The 19,131-nt window shown below is 38.3% G+C and overlaps 1 protein-coding gene across 7 annotated transcripts in view; it reads right to left on the bottom strand.

Moving 5' to 3' along the window:
• NEK11 (NIMA related kinase 11) overlaps window positions 1-19,131 on the bottom strand; it is a 169,716-nt gene that overhangs the window by 105,489 nt on the left and 45,096 nt on the right. For all 7 annotated transcript variants that reach the window (XM_043508953.1, XM_038393222.2, XM_038393223.2 and 4 more), the window contains exons 3-6: window positions 13,119-13,284; window positions 8,139-8,257; window positions 2,707-2,771; window positions 978-1,104 (exon numbers count right to left, since the gene is read on the bottom strand). In XM_043508953.1, the coding sequence (XP_043364888.1) occupies window positions 978-1,104; window positions 2,707-2,771; window positions 8,139-8,257; window positions 13,119-13,284 (477 nt within the window). The remainder of the gene's footprint in view (window positions 1-977; window positions 1,105-2,706; window positions 2,772-8,138; window positions 8,258-13,118; window positions 13,285-19,131) is intronic.

Raw genomic sequence — 19,131 nt, forward strand, 5'->3', positions numbered from 1 at the left:
ACAGGAAAATGATAAACTATTCTCTACGACAGATGACTGTGAAGCTGTGCTTACCTCTCTGGTGTCAAGTGCGTGCCACTGCCTCTGTTTCCTTATTGTGTCTCAGTTTCCCTCCCCTGGAGGTTTCCCTTGGGCTGGTAGGATGATTTGGCCAAATCAAGAATCCTACCATTCCACACAGCAAATAAAAGTCTCCAAACCAAAACTATTTCTCTTTGTCTGCAGGGGTTTCTACATACCCTTTACCCAAAGTCCTTCATCACTTAGGCTTAAGTATCTCGACTTGGTCCTTTGCCCTTTATCTCAGGGGCTCATAAAGCTCTTCAACCTTGGGCACTGTGGTTTTCCCACCACTTATAAGGTTATGGCTACACTTGCAGATGTAGAGCGCCCGGAGTTAAACCAACCCTCAGAGACAGCAGCAGGGAAGGCGCTGACGTGTGTTCACACTGTCAGCTGCAAGGGCAGTGTCATGCCAAATTAGCAGCTCTTGCAACATCACAGAGAGCAGTGCATTGTGGTAGCCATCCCAGTGTGCAAATGGCTGCAGTGTGCTTTTCAAATGGGAGAGTGGAGTGTGACAGGGAGTGTTGTGTGTATGTGGAGGAAGAGACAGTGTGTTTTTGGGGGCCGAGAGTGTCAGCAAGCTGTCTTGTAAGTTCAGACAGCGGCAGGAGGAAGGGGGAAACCCCGACATCAGCCCCTACCCCCAACTTTCTCTCTCAGACACAGGCATAAATGCCTGCCTCTGCAGCAGGAGCATTCCACAGTAATGATTTGCTTTGTGTCCCAGAGTTCTAATGGAGTAGTCAAGCATCTAACCAGGTGGCCCTGACTTCTTTTGTATTCAAATAATTTTTTAAAGAAAAAAATAGCAAGCACATAATACAGGCAAATAGATGGTGACCTAGAAAACCAATGCATTTTAATTGACTTGTTCATTACAAAGAAATGAATACTCCAGTCCAAACACTCACCAAATGTCAGATTTTGTGTCATAACCTTGATGTTTCAGTGCCTCTGGGCTCATGTAGTAAGGTGTCCCAGTAAATGTAGTTGCCAGATCACATGATCCCATCAAGAGACGAGAAACTCCAAAGTCCCCTTAAAATGAAATTGTATTTTTTTAAAAAAGGTAGGTAGGTAAGAAAATCTAGACTAAAAATCAAATCAGGAACTCTAAACTTACTTTGAGTGTCTTTAATATAACATTTTATAATTTAATATTATTTAAAAAATTTGGGGCCATATCCTCAGCTGGTGTGAATTCTCATAACTCTGCTGAAATCAGTGAAGCTATGACAATTATCAGCAAGGATCTGCCTCTTGAAACACAAAAATTGGGCTAATTGAATGGATCAGAGTATTGGTAATGAGATAGAGAACTTTTCATTTCTACACTGTTGATTCAAATGCAGCCAAAGCTAATAGTAAACAGAAGTTTTTTTCCATCTTATGGCTTATAAATTGATTTGACAGAGTCAGTCCTTTTCCCCATGGATTAATGTCCATCCATCTCACAGAAAGCAGCACTAACTGGCAACATTGCTTATACTCTCAGCAGAGATGCTAAGGATTGAAAGGGACTGGAGAATAAACTTTGTCTCCCCTGTTGATGTGATTCCTACAGTTCAAGGCCAAGGCACATTGTCTAGGCAGTGTGGAGAATTTTGCACTGCTGATGCCTATGCATGCTGTACCTTTTAAATAGAGGATTTCAACACCTAGTCACCATGGTGATGGGTGCAGTAGAAAATCAGAGATTAGTTTAGATCAAATTGCTACAATATCAGTCTTTCATTACCATGATATTCATATAAAAGAATGTTTAGAAGAAGTAAACAAAAATTACTAATGGATTTAACTAACAATATGGCTGTGACTGACAGAAACATACTGAGTATAAGAGTCAGTACACCTATCCCCCTTACATAGGGGAATAAAACAGATGCAGTGCATGAACATATGCCCTTATACAGAAAAAGCAAGAACTGTTTATAAGGGGGGGAAAGTTATTGCTTTTGCAATTCTTTCAGCAGAAAAGATTTCAAAAAGGGACATTATTTTATTAATGTTAATATTGTGCAATCTTTGAAAATAAGACAACTGCATATTGTAAAAATAAGAGTCCAGAGTTTTCTCAGTTCTAGTGTCTTGACAGGACTTGGCAATATGTTCCTACAAATATTTCATTTTGAAACAAAAAAGAACCAGTTTATATAAAGTAAATCTAGGCTGTAATGGGTGGAAATAACTATTACAAATACCAATAACTATTAGAAAAGGCTGGAGACTAAATTCTATGCGCATTTTAATTATCTATAATGAATGTTCATAAGGACATAAAATGATTTTACAAGGAAAACTTGCAATGATTTTTAAAACATGGAGAAAAATCAATTGGTCATCAATCTTCTATACAAAAGATATACATTGTTTCTCAAGTCTAGATCAAGTTCAAAATAAAATAATGCCTTAAGATATCCTTTTGTTTTCAAATGCTTGCGCATGAAAAGTTGACATTTCCAAGTTAAAAAGCCAAACACAAAACTAGGCATTACCATAGTTTTAGAACTATACCACAAAAAATATACAGTGTATTGGACACCTTTAGATACCATCTAATTTAAATCTACATATTTATAACATCTGTGATGGAATTTTCTATAGTACTAAAAGTCATCTAAGAAAGTAAGGAAATCTTACCAATTTTAAGAAGGTTATTTTTCAAAAAAATATTCTTGGCTTTTAAATCCCTGTGAAGTATTCGCCTGAAACACAAAGGGGAAGTCAATTTCATCTGATCTGGGGAAATTATAGTTAAATACACTAACCCAGCCACTTCCTTCATTAGAACTGTGTTACTAAAGGCCAGCCTGGCAGACTAGGACCCAGTCCTGCTATTCACAATACACAGGCACATCCCTGTATCTGCATCTAGCTCCATTGCCTTCAATGGGGCTCCTTGTGGTGCAGAAATGCATCCATGCACAGTCATTTGCAGTATTAGGAACTAGGAACCTAGCATAAAACACATGAATGCATGTACCACAGTTTGAGACTATCGCTCACTCCTCTGATGTAAGGAATTAGGTGAGCTGCAGAGGCAACCTATTCAGCCTTTCATGGAAGGGAACAAAACCTGTTGCTCTTTTTACCCATTTGGGTGCTCTTAAGGGAGCTATGTTATGTCATCTGCCAGAAGGATAAGCCTCATCATGAGATACTTCAGAATAGAGGAATTAAAAAGTGGAGGATCCTCAAATATCTGAGAATGCCCTATCAGGGGAAAAGTGGTTCTTGAAAAAACAAAATATATCTATTAAATATATATCATTCTCTCTCTCTCTCTTTCTCTGTCTCTCCAATCAGTTTTAACCAAGCTGTTCCTCAAAGATTCACATGACACCATAAGTCATGAGTAGTGCTGTGTGTAACCATATTTTCTCAACTTCTTGAAATTTCTACCCATGACACCCTTATCTTCCTCCCCCCACGAAGTAAAACAAAATAATAATCACCATCATCTACATTACATGCAAATCACAGGCTCAAGGAATTTTTGTTAATTCTCCCCCAATAGGGCTCCCTCATGTCCCACCATCCTATCTAGGTCTTACCTTGCCCACTTGATTCCTGCAGTGTCCATAGCATATGCAACAGTGTTCTTTCAGGCAATAATCTGCTCCCGAGTGGAGTTAGAAAAACAGTCTACAATACCTACAGTTACTGGTATTGCATTTAGTCTCATTGATACCAATTCTTCAACCATTTACAACAGATAAAGAGAACATCGGGGCTCTAGAATCCGTAGGGGTGAGCAATAAAATCAAATATGGTAACTGACTACAGTTGTTGTTCAGCTGTCTTCAAATATTGCCCTGTTTTTCCTGAAATTTTTAAAGTGTTCTGTACTGAAATAGTGTAGTGATTTCTAAAATGTTTTCCATATTGAGACAATAACTTCTTCTGATGCATATTTAACTGAGCAATGTAGTCCGCATCTTTGGGAAAGTAATTTTTTCATGAAATACAAAGATAATTTCACTGAATCCAATATATACGATTCACAAATAACAAACAATAAAATACAAATAATAAATACCTAATATGAGGCATTATTGTATATGTATAGACTGCAGACTGAAAAACAAGTCTTTATGCTTAGTGAAATATAAAGAAAAGATTTCAAAAATATTTTAATATTTCAACTACTTCTTACAGTTCTTGTCATCAAGGATAATAGTTAACCAATTTGTTTCTATAGTGCATTAAAATACGAGAATGAATTATCAGTGGATTATGCAGTGGGTATTTACCAAGGTTTCTAAATAAACAAATGAAATATACTTGTTATAGCAACTTTTTAAAGCAGTATATATGCATTTGTCATGCATTAAATTAGCAAGGAACATTAAGCTATTTAAAGTGACATTCATCTTTATTTCACATATGTATACATATTTATTTTTATATGAAATGTCTCACTTTGTACAGATGGATACATTCTGTGGCTACTATTCATAACAAAGAAACTCTGAAGTAAACAACCGGTCACTGATTTCTGGGTAGGATTTGGATTCCAAAGGCTTCAAATATGGCTAGATTTAGTTATTAAAAATGTTATAAATTTATCCATACCTATGTACAACAGACTGTGCATTTGATCCTTACTTGTCATATAAAAGCACCATACTTCAAGGTGCAGTCGACAGAAACAATATATTTTCATAGAAAAGTATGGAAGAACTTTTTTCAACATGCTCCGCTCATGCTGAATAAGGCTTCCTCTGCCATATGCTAGCAACTGAAACAGAGTGAAGTTTACTGCTGTGAAAATATTGTGGAACTAATTTGAACAGTGTGAAGAACTATTTGTAGAGCTAAGTGGCTTCTGGCAAACTTGACTCCTGTGTAGTAAAAGGCAGAAAGACCAGACAAGCAATCTAGGCAGTGCCTCGTGCGCTGTAGGATGGTAGTTGAAAGCCTATTTGCACCATTAGGGTTACTATGCCAAAATCATTCCATTTTGAAACTGCTCTAGTGGAAACTACCAAGGGGAAGGACCACCTAGTGATTAGTTTTACTCAAAAGAAGTCTCAACAATGGCGTGATTGCCTGGATGCTGTTAGGAGCAATTTTGTGTGTGGACATGTGATGTGTTGCAAGCACTAGACCGAATGGTGGTTAGCATGCTAACTTTCTCTAACCTAAACAAGGCCATTAAGCACACAGTCCATTATTTCTCTCTTCTGGTTATACTAATGATAGATGAGATGTGCATCCATTTATTCTAGACAATTTAGCTGTCAAGTTCAAATCCAAAAAAACTTCCAATTATGTAAAATACACAGTAGGTGGTGTGGTCACCAAGAGATAATCATACCCTTTGAGATTTGTGAGGCACAAGAAAAAGATGAAAATTTCTAATCTTTCTAATCTGTACTGTCATTGCAAAAATCCAAAGCAAAAAACATCTTGTTTTGAAAATAGAATTTTTAAATACAGTACTGAACCAGTAGTTTCAGCTAAGCTGTAGGCACATGCTCAGCTATGTGGATAGATGTATGCAATTTAAATGCTCCTGAGCAAAAGTTCCCCTTCACACTATCCAAGGAATTTTTTTTATTATGAAATACAATTGTTTATGAATATTCATGTTTTAGGGCCATGTTGTCTTCGCACTAGAACTGGAAATGATTAAAAGCGTGCTATAATTTTTCCATATTGTTAGAGAAGAAATCAGTATAATTATATAAATAGAGGCTGGCAATTATATTTTTAGGACCTAGAATGGATGCCTGTTATAGACTTATTAAAAAGTCCACATATTTACATTCTTGCTATGTAGTTTTTATGGTGCATGATAATAAAGCAATACCAGAAAGGTACAGAATAATTTTTTTAAATGTGCATCTATATACAAATATATGACACATTAAAAGGAATGCAAATAAAAATTGTCAAACTATCTGAGCATGGTTGGGGAAGTGCCATTAAACAGTGATGACTCAAAGAGAGAAAATAAATAGCTATTCAAAACTGAAATTGTTGCTGCCACTGGAGAATTAAACTGTACTTTTCAGGAAGCCCAATAGTTTAATACATTTATTTACCAAGAGAGGTTTATTTACCAGAGTTCTAAAGATTTATTTGCAGACCAAGTGGAAGACAAGAAAAATACAGTACAGGGAGAAAGCTGATAAAAGGCACATGAGGGAGAACCTGAGATACAGAAGGCATAGAGAGATGAAAGTCACAGGGGAAAGACAGAAGTTAAGAGCCTAGGACAGCAAAGCTTTTTTATTCTCACTTTATTATATAGTGTATCCCCTTATTTAATGTATATATGTTTAAGTAAGGGTTTCACACAAAGCTGTCTTTCCAGGATATGTGCATTCCTAATGCCTAATTCCGCCACTGGAGTTTGAAAAAGAAAATTGGTAGTTTAATTAGATGTTGAGGTTTTTCATTTCAATCCTATTCCTCATTTTCTGTCTGAGGCAAATGCTGGGAAAGCACTGCTTGGATAATCTGAAAGGCAGCACTCAACGCAAAGACCTCTATCCATTATGCTCTCATCAGCACAGTCTGTAGATGTATAGGCAAAGGTACCAACCTCTGCTAAAGGTACCAAACTCTAGCCTGCACAGCTAGGGGATTCTTATCCCTAAAAGACTAGAATGGGTCCAACTCTGAGTATGGGAGGATGAAATATGCTGGGATTTGGGAGGGTAGAGCTAGCTATATAGGATATTATATCAAGCTCATCACCAGGGTATTTCAGTGTTGCCAACAGCCACAAACAACTTTGATGAAAAAGAGAGAAAAAGGGAAGATGCTGAAAGTTAGGCTCCCTGCTCTAGAACTTCTCAAAAGCCATGAAGAAAGGAGTCTCTCATCCCCTGTCTGCTCTCCTAGGGCTTAATCCTGCAAAGTGCTAAGCGCGCTGATCCTGATCCAGCAAAGCACTTTAGCCCATGCTTAACTTTCAGCATGTGAGGAGTCCCATCTAGGTCAAACTTGACCTGTGTAATGAAATGTGAAAAAGTGGACTAGACAACTACCTAAGTAGTGTCCAGTGCACTGGTAGGACTATTTGCACCACCAGGGTTAGTATGCCAGAAATCACTGTCCATATTGGGACTACATTAGTGGAGACTGGCTAGGTAGAATATCATACGGTGGCTAGCCTTGCTCAAAGCAAAACTAATCCAAACAGTAGTTCAGTAGCAGTAGTAGTCTGCACATTGCTGGGAACAATTGTGTGTGGACATGAAGGTGGAGGGGTGTTACAGATGTGCTGGTGAGACCAAACAGTGGTCAGCTTGCCAAATTTATCTAGCCTAGACAAAGCCATTCAGCCTTAGAGTGGAATCATTATTTCTCTCTTCATATCTCTAGACTAGAGAAGAATAAGTGGACCTTATAAGTAGATATGAAATAAATAACCTGTGGAACTTTGTGGAATGACTAATTTATTTCCTCTGGTGTCATGGATCTTACATTATTAGTTATAAAAATATGCTCATCACTTAGAGATTCGAAACATAATTGCCTGAGTCACCTGCAGTATTTTTTTAGGTTAAGTCGTTGATGTATTAATGAAAGTAGTAAGTGTCTTCAAACACATATCCAAAATGAGGAACATTAGGCTAAATTTATCCCTGAGGTAACTTCATTTATATTAATGGAGTTGTTCCAGAGATAAATTTTACTTTTTATGTTTAAGATGTGTTCTCTCTCTTTTAAGGCTGAATATTTGTTTTAATCACAAGATTTGATTAACTGTTTTGATTCTACTCTATATTTTCAAGGCTGTCACCTGGATCTTAGAAAATAAAGGTCTACAAATGATGACTACTGCTAAAACAGGGTCATCATAATATTGCTAGATGATGGGTTGTAATAGAAGTATAGATATTGAAGGGTCAGACTCTTCAAAAATGCACTGTTCTTGCAAAATGGTTTTTCAATCATCACGTTACACATACTATATTAATTCAAAAGTGTTTTATATCAAAGAAAAAAATATTCAGCAGGGTTTTATTTCCATTTGAATATCTGTAATTAGCCAATACAAGTCTGCTCTGTCATATCACACCTAACTGTACTCATATTAAAGTAAATTACTATACCTTTCATGCATATAGTTGACTCCAAGCAACAACTGTATAAACCATTCTATTATCTGGCTTTCAGTGAATATTTTCTTGACTTCTTTGTATTCTTGAATTTTGCAGTCTAGATCTCGACCCTGAAACATTGGAGGATATTTGCATGTTTAATAGAAGGGTTATAAACATTTCTTCTTATGCCAAAATATAAGATTCAGTTGTTATCTGAGACCCAGAGGGATATTGGCTAGATGACACAGCCTTTAATTCTAATGCTGATCTTTATCAATGTAGCTTTCTAAAAATTCTGTTTAATACAATTTTTCAAAATACATGCAGCCTAAAAGGAAAACAACCTTCCAGTTAGAGATATTGAAGACCATGAGTCTTTGGGTTAAGTTTATAGGCGAGAGCAACAAGGGTGATGTCGTGGTTGGCATCTGCTATGGACCACCAGACCGGGAGGATGAGGTAGACGAGGCTTTCTTCAGACAACTAAGAGACGTTTCCAGATCACAGGCCCTGGTTCTCATGGGGGACTTCTATCACCCTGACATCTGCTGGGAGAGCAATATAGCCGTGCACAGACAATCCATGACGTTTTTGGAGAGTGTTGGGGACAACTTCCTGGCGCAAGTGCTGAAGGAACCAACTAGGAGCCGGGATCTTCATGAGCTGCAGGTCACAAACAGGGAAGAACTGGTAGGGAAAGTAGAAGTGGGTGGCAACCTGGGCAGCAGTGATCATGAGATGGTCAAGTTCAGGATCCTGACAAAAGGAAGAAAAGAGAGCAGCAGAAAATGGACTCTGGACTTCAGAAAAGCAGACTTTGACTCTTTCAGGGAAATGATGGGCAAGATCCCCTGGGAAGCTAATATGAGGGGGAAAGGAGTCCAGGAGAGCTGGCTGTATTTTAAAGAAGCCTTATTGAGGGCGCAGGAACAAACCATCCCAATGTGCAGAAAGAATAGCAAATATGGCAGGTGACCAGCTTGGCTTAACAGAGAAATATTCGGTGAGCTTAAACACAAAAAGGAAGCTTACAAGAAGTGGAAAATTGGACAGATGACTAGGGAGGAGTATAAAGATATTGCTCAAGCATGCAAGGAAGTCCAAAGCGCAATTGAAGTTGCAGCTAGCAAGGGATGTGAAGGGTAACAAGAAGGGTTTTTACAGGTATGTTATCAACAAGAAGAAGGTCAGGGAAAGTATAGGACCCTTACTAAATGGGGGAGGCAACTTAGTGACAGATGATGTGGAAAAAGCTGAAGTATTCATTTCTGTTTTTGCCTTGGTCTTCACAGATAAGGTCAGCTCCCAGACTGCTGCACTGGGCAGCATACTATGGGGAGGAGGTGAGCAGCCCTCAGTGATGAAAGAACAGGTTAAGGACTATTTAGAAAAGCTGGACATGCACAAGTCCATGGGACCGGATCTAATGCATCCGAGGATGCGAGGGCATTGGCTGATGTGACTGCAAAGCCATTAGCCATTATCTTTGAAAACTCATGGTGATCAGGGGAGGTCCCAGATGATTAGAAAATGGAAAATGTAGTGCCCATCTTTTAAAAAGGGAAGAAGGAGAATCCAGGGAACTACAGATCCATCAGTCTCACCTCAGTCCCTGCAAAAATCACGGAGCAGGTCCTTAAGGAATCCATTTTGAAGCACTTGGAGGAAAGGAAGGTGATCAGGAACAGTCAACATGGATTCACTGAGGGCAAGTCATGCCTGACCAACCTGATTGCCTTCTATGATGAGGTAGGTAGGAGATAGTAGTACTAGTTTCTCTGTTACCTGTTTTTCCACAGGGTAGCTAAATGGTCTCTGCCTGAGCCTAGTGATGTACCTAGAAAGGGATAATTCACCTATCCCATGGAGCCAACTAGGCCAGTCCAAAAGAGGGAGAAGATAAAAGAAAAGAAGCTCAGAACTCACAACCAGTGACAGCTCCTTGATTCCCCACCCGACTCCAAAGTGCCTGCTCTAACCTGTTCTAGCTGGTTATGGTCCCAAAAGGACCATACACCTGATGGGGATTACCACAGTGGACCATGCTCCACCCACTCTTCCTCCCTGTCCTAACATAACCATTTTGAAATAAAGTTCAGCCTTCATGATTAAAAGACTGGCTCCAATGACCTACAAATTGTTCTAAGCTTGATTCTGTGTAAAAAGTAAGTACCTTAGGAAAAACTGCTCAAGAAAAACAACTCTGAAATGTTGTTGCCAGGAAACCTTGAAGAAGTGCACTCTTCCTATTTTGTGTTTGGGAAGGTCAGTATATTAATGTTCAGGAGAGAAGGAAATAAAGAGAAGGACAAGGAAGATGTCAAGCTACTTCAGACATTTAAATTTCATGAATATTGTATAACATGCAGTAATAACTATTTTCAAATGGGATTTGCTTTTTTGGCTTTTATGATTGAAAATGTGAACAAGCATTCGTGACTACAGTTGCTAATTTTCCTTAGAGAATGTGTATTTCAGGCTGAACTGAAACTGCACTGAAAAAAGGAAATAAGAAGTTATTTTTATTTTGAGAATGTAATGACTTATGTTTTACATTTCATTGTTGTATTAAAAAATCATATGTCATTTAGGGGAAGTAATTATTGTTTTTAAGAATTATCCTTCACTGATGTCCAGTTTTAGACCCCAAAATAGAATCAGAGGTTCATCTAGATACTTTTGTTTGAAATCATATTGACATGACTGTTTTTATATTGCCTTAAAATATTTGAAATGGGTCACCTACCAAAGAAGTCCACAAAAACAAACTAGAACACACACACTTCTCTTCTATAATTGTGAGTGTCGTTAACACTGATGAAAAGTGCCAGACTGAAGTACTCTGTTATTCATAGAACAGGCACAGCTTCAGGCAGCTGCACGGGAAGCTTGCACCACACTGTTCCATCAGCAAGGTTCAAAGCCACAGTAGTTTGGAGGAAATAGAACAAGGGGTACCTCATCTTCCCATGCTAACTTAATGCTTGGTCTTTCTTCTTAACCTGTCAGCTAGGGTACCAATTACTGCCAATTGTGGAAGTAGTTCTGTGCATTAGAAACTGGACATAGAACACAGTAAGCTTCCAAACACCCATCAGGTGGCAGCAAATTTTGCTCACCATTAATTTAGGCAGGATTTAAACAGACAACTTTTAGGTGAAAAGCTCTGTATGCTTATATAAAGATATAAAGATGTATCAGAACTAGGCAAATATAGAAGTACATTTTCTGCTTCCTTAGTCCACATTAGAGAAGCCTCAAAGCTGCTTTTACTTGCCCAGGTTACATATAACCTGAAGGGCATGTTGCAGCAGCTGGTGATTGTCTGGGTGCAGGGGAGTCCCTGCCATGCTTTTTTCCTTCAGCCATTCTCTCTATACCAGCTTGAGGGAGAGGCTGGGTATAGGATCCATTATGCAGGCTCTACAGCATTAGAGGACGAGAAAGCCCCTACTTCGGTATGATGTGACTGTGGCTAGTTATTCTGGCTTTAGGGCTACTTTGTACCAGTGGCACAGTAAAAAGCAATCCTGACACAGGGAAGAATCTAGGCCCTGGATTTGACTTTTCCCTAATTTTATACGTCGGTTCCACAGGTAGCTGACCATAAAGAAATGCCCTGTTAAGCGTTATTTGCAACTTCTCAGAGTCCTTTTGTAACACATGTTGGATCAACAGAGTGACAGTTATTCACTGTCTCACAACTTTGAAAAAAACTATGTCGTTTCCAGAACAAACTTGACCAGACCAACAATAAAAGAACAGTTAATTATCAACAAAGTTACTTTAAGGAGTGAATTAATTTTTGATTCAATGGAATTTTATTTTCTTAATTGTTAAGACCAAATTTGAATGCTTGCAACAATGTGATTTTTCCAGCACAAAATCCATTTGTGATACTAGCCAGAAAGTAACAGCCAAGTTATAGATAAAAGTATCCAGGATAGCTGCACATTTTGAGTTGGGTGGAAAATTTTTAAAGAATATAAAAATGTTGGGCTTGGTTGTTTTTTTTTATAATTTCATTTTAAAACCTTACAATATATTTTATCTAAGCCTTTCAACCTGCCATGGACCAAATGTGGGATTCACAAAAAATGGGAACAGAAGCTTAAAATGTTTTATGATTCATATCAGAATTCTGCATTTTCCATAAATTATTATAATAGAAGTGCGATAGCAAGTCTGTGTGAAGTAGAAATACAGTTGCATTTAAAAATGAGGAACATCCTTTGTAATGGACAAGCAAGTTGTGAGTCCATCCTCACAGCCAAATGTCACATTCAGGCCCTCATTTTATAGCCTGCTTTATACCACCATAGCATCCTCTCCACACTGGCCTCCCATATACAAACAAAGCCCACCTTTCAGTCCATGCAAATACTGATACTAAACTCATTTTCCTTTCCTATCAATTTGATCATATAACTCCCCTCTTTGAATCCCTCCACTGGTTTCCTATCCAACATCATATCAAATTTAAGCTTTTTGTCACCACCTTCAAAAAGCTACATAACTCTGCCCCTCTCTATTTATCCTCTCTTAGCAAATTTAATAATATCTGCCCCGATTCCCCGCACTCTGCCAACACTCCTGGCTTCATCTGCCCATTTGTCAGATCTTCACGCCTTTTTCCATACAGCCCCTTATACATGGTACAACCTCCCTGAGCTCATCCACAAGGGCGCTACTCTATTCACATTTAAGTTCCTCTTAAAGACCCACTTATGTTATGCTGCCTACAGTGAATCAAACTGGTTTGCATTTAAATTACCTATTGTTATTCCCCTTCCCCTGCGTCTACTCATTTTATCCTTAGTCTATGAGCTCCACAGAGCAGGACCATCTTTCTTAAGAGTTTGGAATGTGCCTACTAAATAGCAGATGATACTGCAAATAAATAATGTTATGAACTAAGTCTTCTAAAAGGCCTGTTTTGAGAAACACACTGCGTCTAATTTGTTCAGAATAATTTACAAGAAGTCTTACCTCACAATATTCAGTGATGATGCAGAAACTCTCTCGTTCCACAAAGCTTGCATAAAACTTGACAATGGCTGGGTGATCTAGCTTGGAGAGTAGTTGTGCTTCTAGATTTGCTTCAACTGTTTCATTGGGGTTGAGGTCTCCAATAGAGATTTCCTTTAGAACCTTTCTGGAAAAAAAGATCCCCCAAATTGATAAAAGCAGCAATATATAACATCAAATAAAGCTTCAGCCACAGTTATAGTTTCCTACCATGACATCTTAATACCGACCTTTAACTGGAATAAGTTTGATCTGGCTTTGCGACGTGAAGTATTCAGGCAATATCAAGTAAATATAAAGACACTATAGTAAAATACTGGCAAACATGCTAGATATTAAAATGGTCCAATACCACTGCACATGATCTCAGGTGTATTTGCAAAAAGTATTTTTGCCAATCCAGCAAGATTTAAGAAAATAATATTGCTCAGTAACTTACACTGTACTATTTTTTTCTTGACATATTTTCACTATTATGGACTATCATATAATATTGAATGTACAACTCCTCACTTAATGCTGTAGTTATGTTCCTGAAAAAATGTGACTTTAAGTGAAACAATGTGAAGTGAATCTAATTTCCCCATAAGAATTAATGTAAATAGGGGAGGTTAGGTTCCAGGGAAAAAAAGTTTTTGCAGACAGAAAACCATATATATAGTCTTATACTGTGTGTGTGTATGTATGTATATATACTGTGTGTGTGTGTATATATGTATATATATATATACACACACACACACACACACACAATATAAGTTTTAAACAAACAATTTAATACTGTACACACCAGTGATGATTGTGAAGCTTGATTGAGGTGGTGAAGTCAGAGGGTGGGATATTTCCCAGGGAATGCCTTACTGCTAAATGATGAACTAGCAATTGGCTGAGCCCTCAAGGGGTTAACTCGTTGTTAATGTAGCCTCACACTCTACAAGGCAGCAGGAATGGAGGGAAGGGAGACAGCATGGCTGACAGATAGACACACACACTGTGTGTGTGTGTGTGTGTGTGTGTGTGTGAGAGAGAGAGAGAGAGAGATGTGCATTTCCCCTTTAAGTACGCTGACCCACTCTTAAGTACACTGCCTTGTTAAGTTAATCAGCAAGCTGAGACCACAGCTGCTGCCAGGAAGCTCCCTCCATCCTGAGCCCTGTTGTGTGTCCCCCTGCTCTATGGAGATGGGGAAAGTGGGGTGCAGGAGCAAGGGGTGGGGGACACCGTGACATTAGCCCCCCTTTCCTTCTCCCCCCAGCAAGCAGGAGGCTTGGGGAGCAGCTCCAAGGCAGAGGGCAGGGGCAGCACATGGCAGTGGGGGGAGGGAGAACTGAACTGCAGTCAATTGATAGCCTGCTGGGTGGCTGCTTCACAGGAAACTTAGGTGAGAGGGGAGCTGATGGGGGCTGCCGGTCCACCCTGGTTCCAAGCCCCTACCAGCTAGCTGCAATGGGCTACTCTTCCTGCAAGCAGTTGACAAAGCAGGCAGCTGCCAAACAACGTTATAAGGGAGCATTGCACAACTTTAAATGACCATGTTCCTTAATTGATCGGCAATGTAACAACGAAACAACGTTAACCGGGGTGACTTTAAGTGAGGAATTACTATACAGGGAAAAAACAGATATTATATTTTATAAACACTATTGAGAAGCAACATAAATTAGAGATTTAAACATGAAATAGGGAGTCCGGCTTGTATTCATAGTTCTGCTACTGCCTTGCTATGTGAGCATGAGGAAGTCACTTTAGCTTTTGTATGCCTCAGTCTTCCAATCTATGAAATTGGGATAATAATACCAACTAGAGACTGGCCAGGACCTGAACCCTGCCAAACTAAGAAGTACAAATACTGACTACAGGTTCGAAGCAAAATTCCATATTCAAAATTACCAAACTTTGAGGTCAAAGATTGGTTCTGGAGGACCTAAACTTCTCCAATCCTGAAAAATCAATGGGGCTATGCATGTATGTAAAGTTAAGCATGTAAGTGACTCATGGCTGGATTTGGCACTCAGACCCATCTCTATCTACTTCCAGAGCATTGTGAAACTTAATAATTTTTGGAAAACACTTTGTGATGACAGGACTACAGAAGTGAATATTACTCTTACTATGATTTTATTGTTGAAATATTTAGGAAAGAAAAATGAATGTGTATCAAATAAGGTGTTCATTTTCATATACTTGAACCAGGAACTAGAGAATATACAATGCTGATCTGTAGCTGAAGAAGACTTTTGAGCATATGGAGAATATTACTGTATTTTACTGAAGCAAAATTTATGAATTTCCAGTGACTTTTGAATAAATTAAAGGTATATTCCAAGCTGAAATGATGTCTTCATATTGTTTTTTTTTAAAATTTGCTGTTCATTGCTACATATTTGTAAAGTTGCAGTAATTAAACATGACAATAACAGAATTTTACACAAACTAGAGAAATTCACTTGCTCTGAGGAGCAAATATTGTAAATACCCATAAGTGATTTTTTTCCCCAAACACAACCCATCAGTTACTGAGTTACAGTGCATGAATTTTCACATAAACTCACCTAAGCTCCATCTGGCAGCCTGATGATAAAACATGCAATCTGATTTGCCTACATCTCCTCAGACTACATCTGTGCTATTAAGACAGGTAATATCTACTGCAATCTTCTCATCTTAAGTTGACATCAGGACATTATTCCTTCCATCACATAGATCATGTCATGGAACTGACAAACAGAATGAGTCTTCATTAAATATCACTTAATACATGATCCTTAAATGCCAAGGACAGCAATAAAAACCTGACATGTGAAGGTAACTTGTCACCTTAGTCACTCAGTGATTTTGATGCTGCCATTAACTGTCAGACAACTGGCAGATGTTTATCTTATTAAAATTCAACCACAGAGCAGCAAATCAAGAAACTGTACTTTTATAAATGAGCTATTGGTTTACTACTATACAATGTTAACTCATATCCAGAATTGGCAAATTGCTTGCATTTGTGAAACAAAATTTTGCAAAGCTATCAAGATTAAATTTATTTATACTATAAGTTTGAGTGGGTAGTTATACACACACACACACACACACACACACACACACACACACACACACACATTATATGCATATAAAATGTTTGATTTTTCTATGTTTAATATAAAAAAGACACTTGAAGATACTTTCTGCAAAGCAGGCTTTTTGAATTGGTAATAAAGTGTCAAGGAAATTAGCTCAAACTCATCAGGATTCTGGTAACAAAAACAGATGACAGTCTCTAGGAATAAAGTTTAATTTCTTTTTAATAAGAAATGGTAAATAAATCAGCTCTAAACAGTGGCCTGGCCTACATTAAACATACCAGTTGGAGTTACTATGCATAAAGTGTATTATACAGGTAAGGCATATATCATGGGCATATAGTTCTGTCTCTATTTAAGCTTGCCCAACACTTTCCATTATAAAACACTCTGTTCAGTTGTTTATTACTTTGCCAAACTAACTTTTTGGGATGACATTCTCCATGCCAGCTGTCTGCCTCAGACCGAATATTTTGGAAAGTTTCGGCAAAAAGAACTGAGCCATTTCCAAGAACAAGGAAAGGAAAAATATTTTTTATTCCATATGTTATCAAAATTACTTGAACTGCTTTAGAGGTTCTAGTACCTCCATATTTTGACTTAAATTTAGCAGGGGAGACAGCATGGCACCAAGAATGTGCTGTTGCTCATGTTCCTGTGAAAAACTAGTCAAATTTGACCAAGTTATAAGCCTTTGAAAAAATCACAGTTTGCACATGCCTAGTAGAGTCTTGTTAGAGTTTTGGCAGCTAAACTCTATATGTTAATGAGCATGCTCCATTCCGGGGTGTAGAAACTGAGCAGAATGTTCCCTGCAATTGCTGTTGCTGGCTGCTGTGGTGAGGGCACTGGAATTGAGAGCAGGGACACTCTCTCTCCTGTGCTCTCATTGTTCCGCTGGCTCTTACGCAAAGTGGAGGAGTGCAAACTGCTTGACTGGAACACAGATGGGACAAGAATCAGACCTGAGAGTCATAGTGGAGGGAGTAGACTGGGACTCCCATTTTAGAGAGAGCAAAACCAACTATATAGCTTTAACCTAAACTTTCTGAGATGCAGTGTAGCTAAATGGATGAGATTTGGTTTTGCAACAGTAGCAACCTAAACACTATTCCCTGCCAGAGGTGGCCTTTTGCAACTCAGATCCTCAGTTGTTTGATCTGTAAAATGGGGAAAAATAATACTTGCCTTACTCCTAAGATAGCCATATAAGAGCTTGCTCAATAATGACTGTGAAGAAAATATAAAATTATTAAAACCAGTCCATGAAAGAAGTAAGACTTGAACTTGCGGTCATCTGGCTCCCCGCCCAGTGCTTATTCCCCTAAGCCAAAGATTATTTAGATGGGAGAAGTCTCTCTCTTTCTCTTTCCCTCTCCAATTCAGCAGCCTCTTTTTGGTGCTTTTTTTACTTAAGTAGAAATTGTCACTTTTGAAGAGAAGGGCAAAAAGATTTCAGAAAGTCTTGTAATTCAAAAGAGGGAGTGGCTGACATTTGGGTGAATTTTGAAGTTGGTGGGTGATGTAGTTTTTGAACAAAAGGGACATACAATTTGATGAGGCATACTATGCAAAATTTCTGGAGAAGTGTGATTTTTACTGTTTATTTCTTTTTCCAGGAATGTTTGCCAGTCACCAAAATACTCTCAGGTTTCAGAGTAGCAGCTGTGTTAGTCTGTATCCGCAAAAAGAAAAGGAGTACTTGTGGCACCTTAGAGACTAACAAATTTATTTGAGCATAAGCTTTCGTGAGCTACAGCTCACTTCATGAGATGCATGCAGTGGAAAATACAGTGGGGAGATTTTATATACACAGAGAACATGAAACAATGGGTGTTACCATATACACTGTAAGGAGAGAGATCAGGTAAGGTGAGCTATTACCAGCAGGAGAGGAAAAAAACCTTTTGTAGTGATAATCAAGGGGAACCATTTCCAGCAGTTGACAAGAATGTGTGAGGAACAGTGGGGGTGGGGGTGGTGGAGAATTGCTGAATTGGAATTAATTTGCAAACTGGACACCATTAACTTAGGCTTGAATAAAGACTGGGAGTGGATGTGCCATTACACAAAGTAAAACTATTTCCCCATGTTTATGTTGCAGTAGCTTGATTCACATTCCCATGCTTAAGCATCTGCAAACATCTGTTATAAACCCATGGTTTTAGACATTCATAATTCAGTCCAGGAAAGAAACTGCATACTTCTACTTTTTATCAGTTACAAAAAACACATGTAGCTATACGCTGCCAGATAGATTCGAATTTAAGAAATCTTGTGAACTATCTGCATTGATCAATACTGACAGTATGCATTCACATGCTCAGGATCTCCCAGACCACCATACTTATAACACAAGCAATGGCTACCCTACCAGGCAAGGAAAAATATCTTCTACATTTCCATGATCTGAAGGCCTGTCAGAATTCTCAACTTTGACAACCCTTGCAGATTTAACATCTCCTCATATGCTTTTCTCTTAGGAAAAAAGAAATGTTAGTGAACATAAAAAAACCAAACCCAAAAATGTTTTGTAGTCAAATAGTATAACCATCTAGCAAAAAAATTGCCAACCTTGAACTTCTAAGGAGACAAAACAAAGTGCTTCTTTTTATAAGGTGCTAACTGCCAATATAAGGCTGGTCTAAATTAAAGTACAAGTTAGACACTGTACATGGTACACCTATAGTACTTGCAGTCCATCTGATGAAAATCCACAAGCAATGAACCATTTAAAAAAAGATGCAATCAGGCAAACTGAAATATTTTTAAACTATCCACTTTAAAACATAGATTCATAGATATGAAGGTCAGAAGGGACCATTATGATCATCTAGTCTGACCTCCTGCACAACGCAGGCCACAGAATCTCCCCCACCCACTCCTGCGAAAAACCTCTCACC

This window comes from Dermochelys coriacea, chromosome 2 (genome assembly GCF_009764565.3).
Source record: "Dermochelys coriacea isolate rDerCor1 chromosome 2, rDerCor1.pri.v4, whole genome shotgun sequence".
Taxonomy (NCBI): Eukaryota; Metazoa; Chordata; order Testudines; family Dermochelyidae; genus Dermochelys; species Dermochelys coriacea.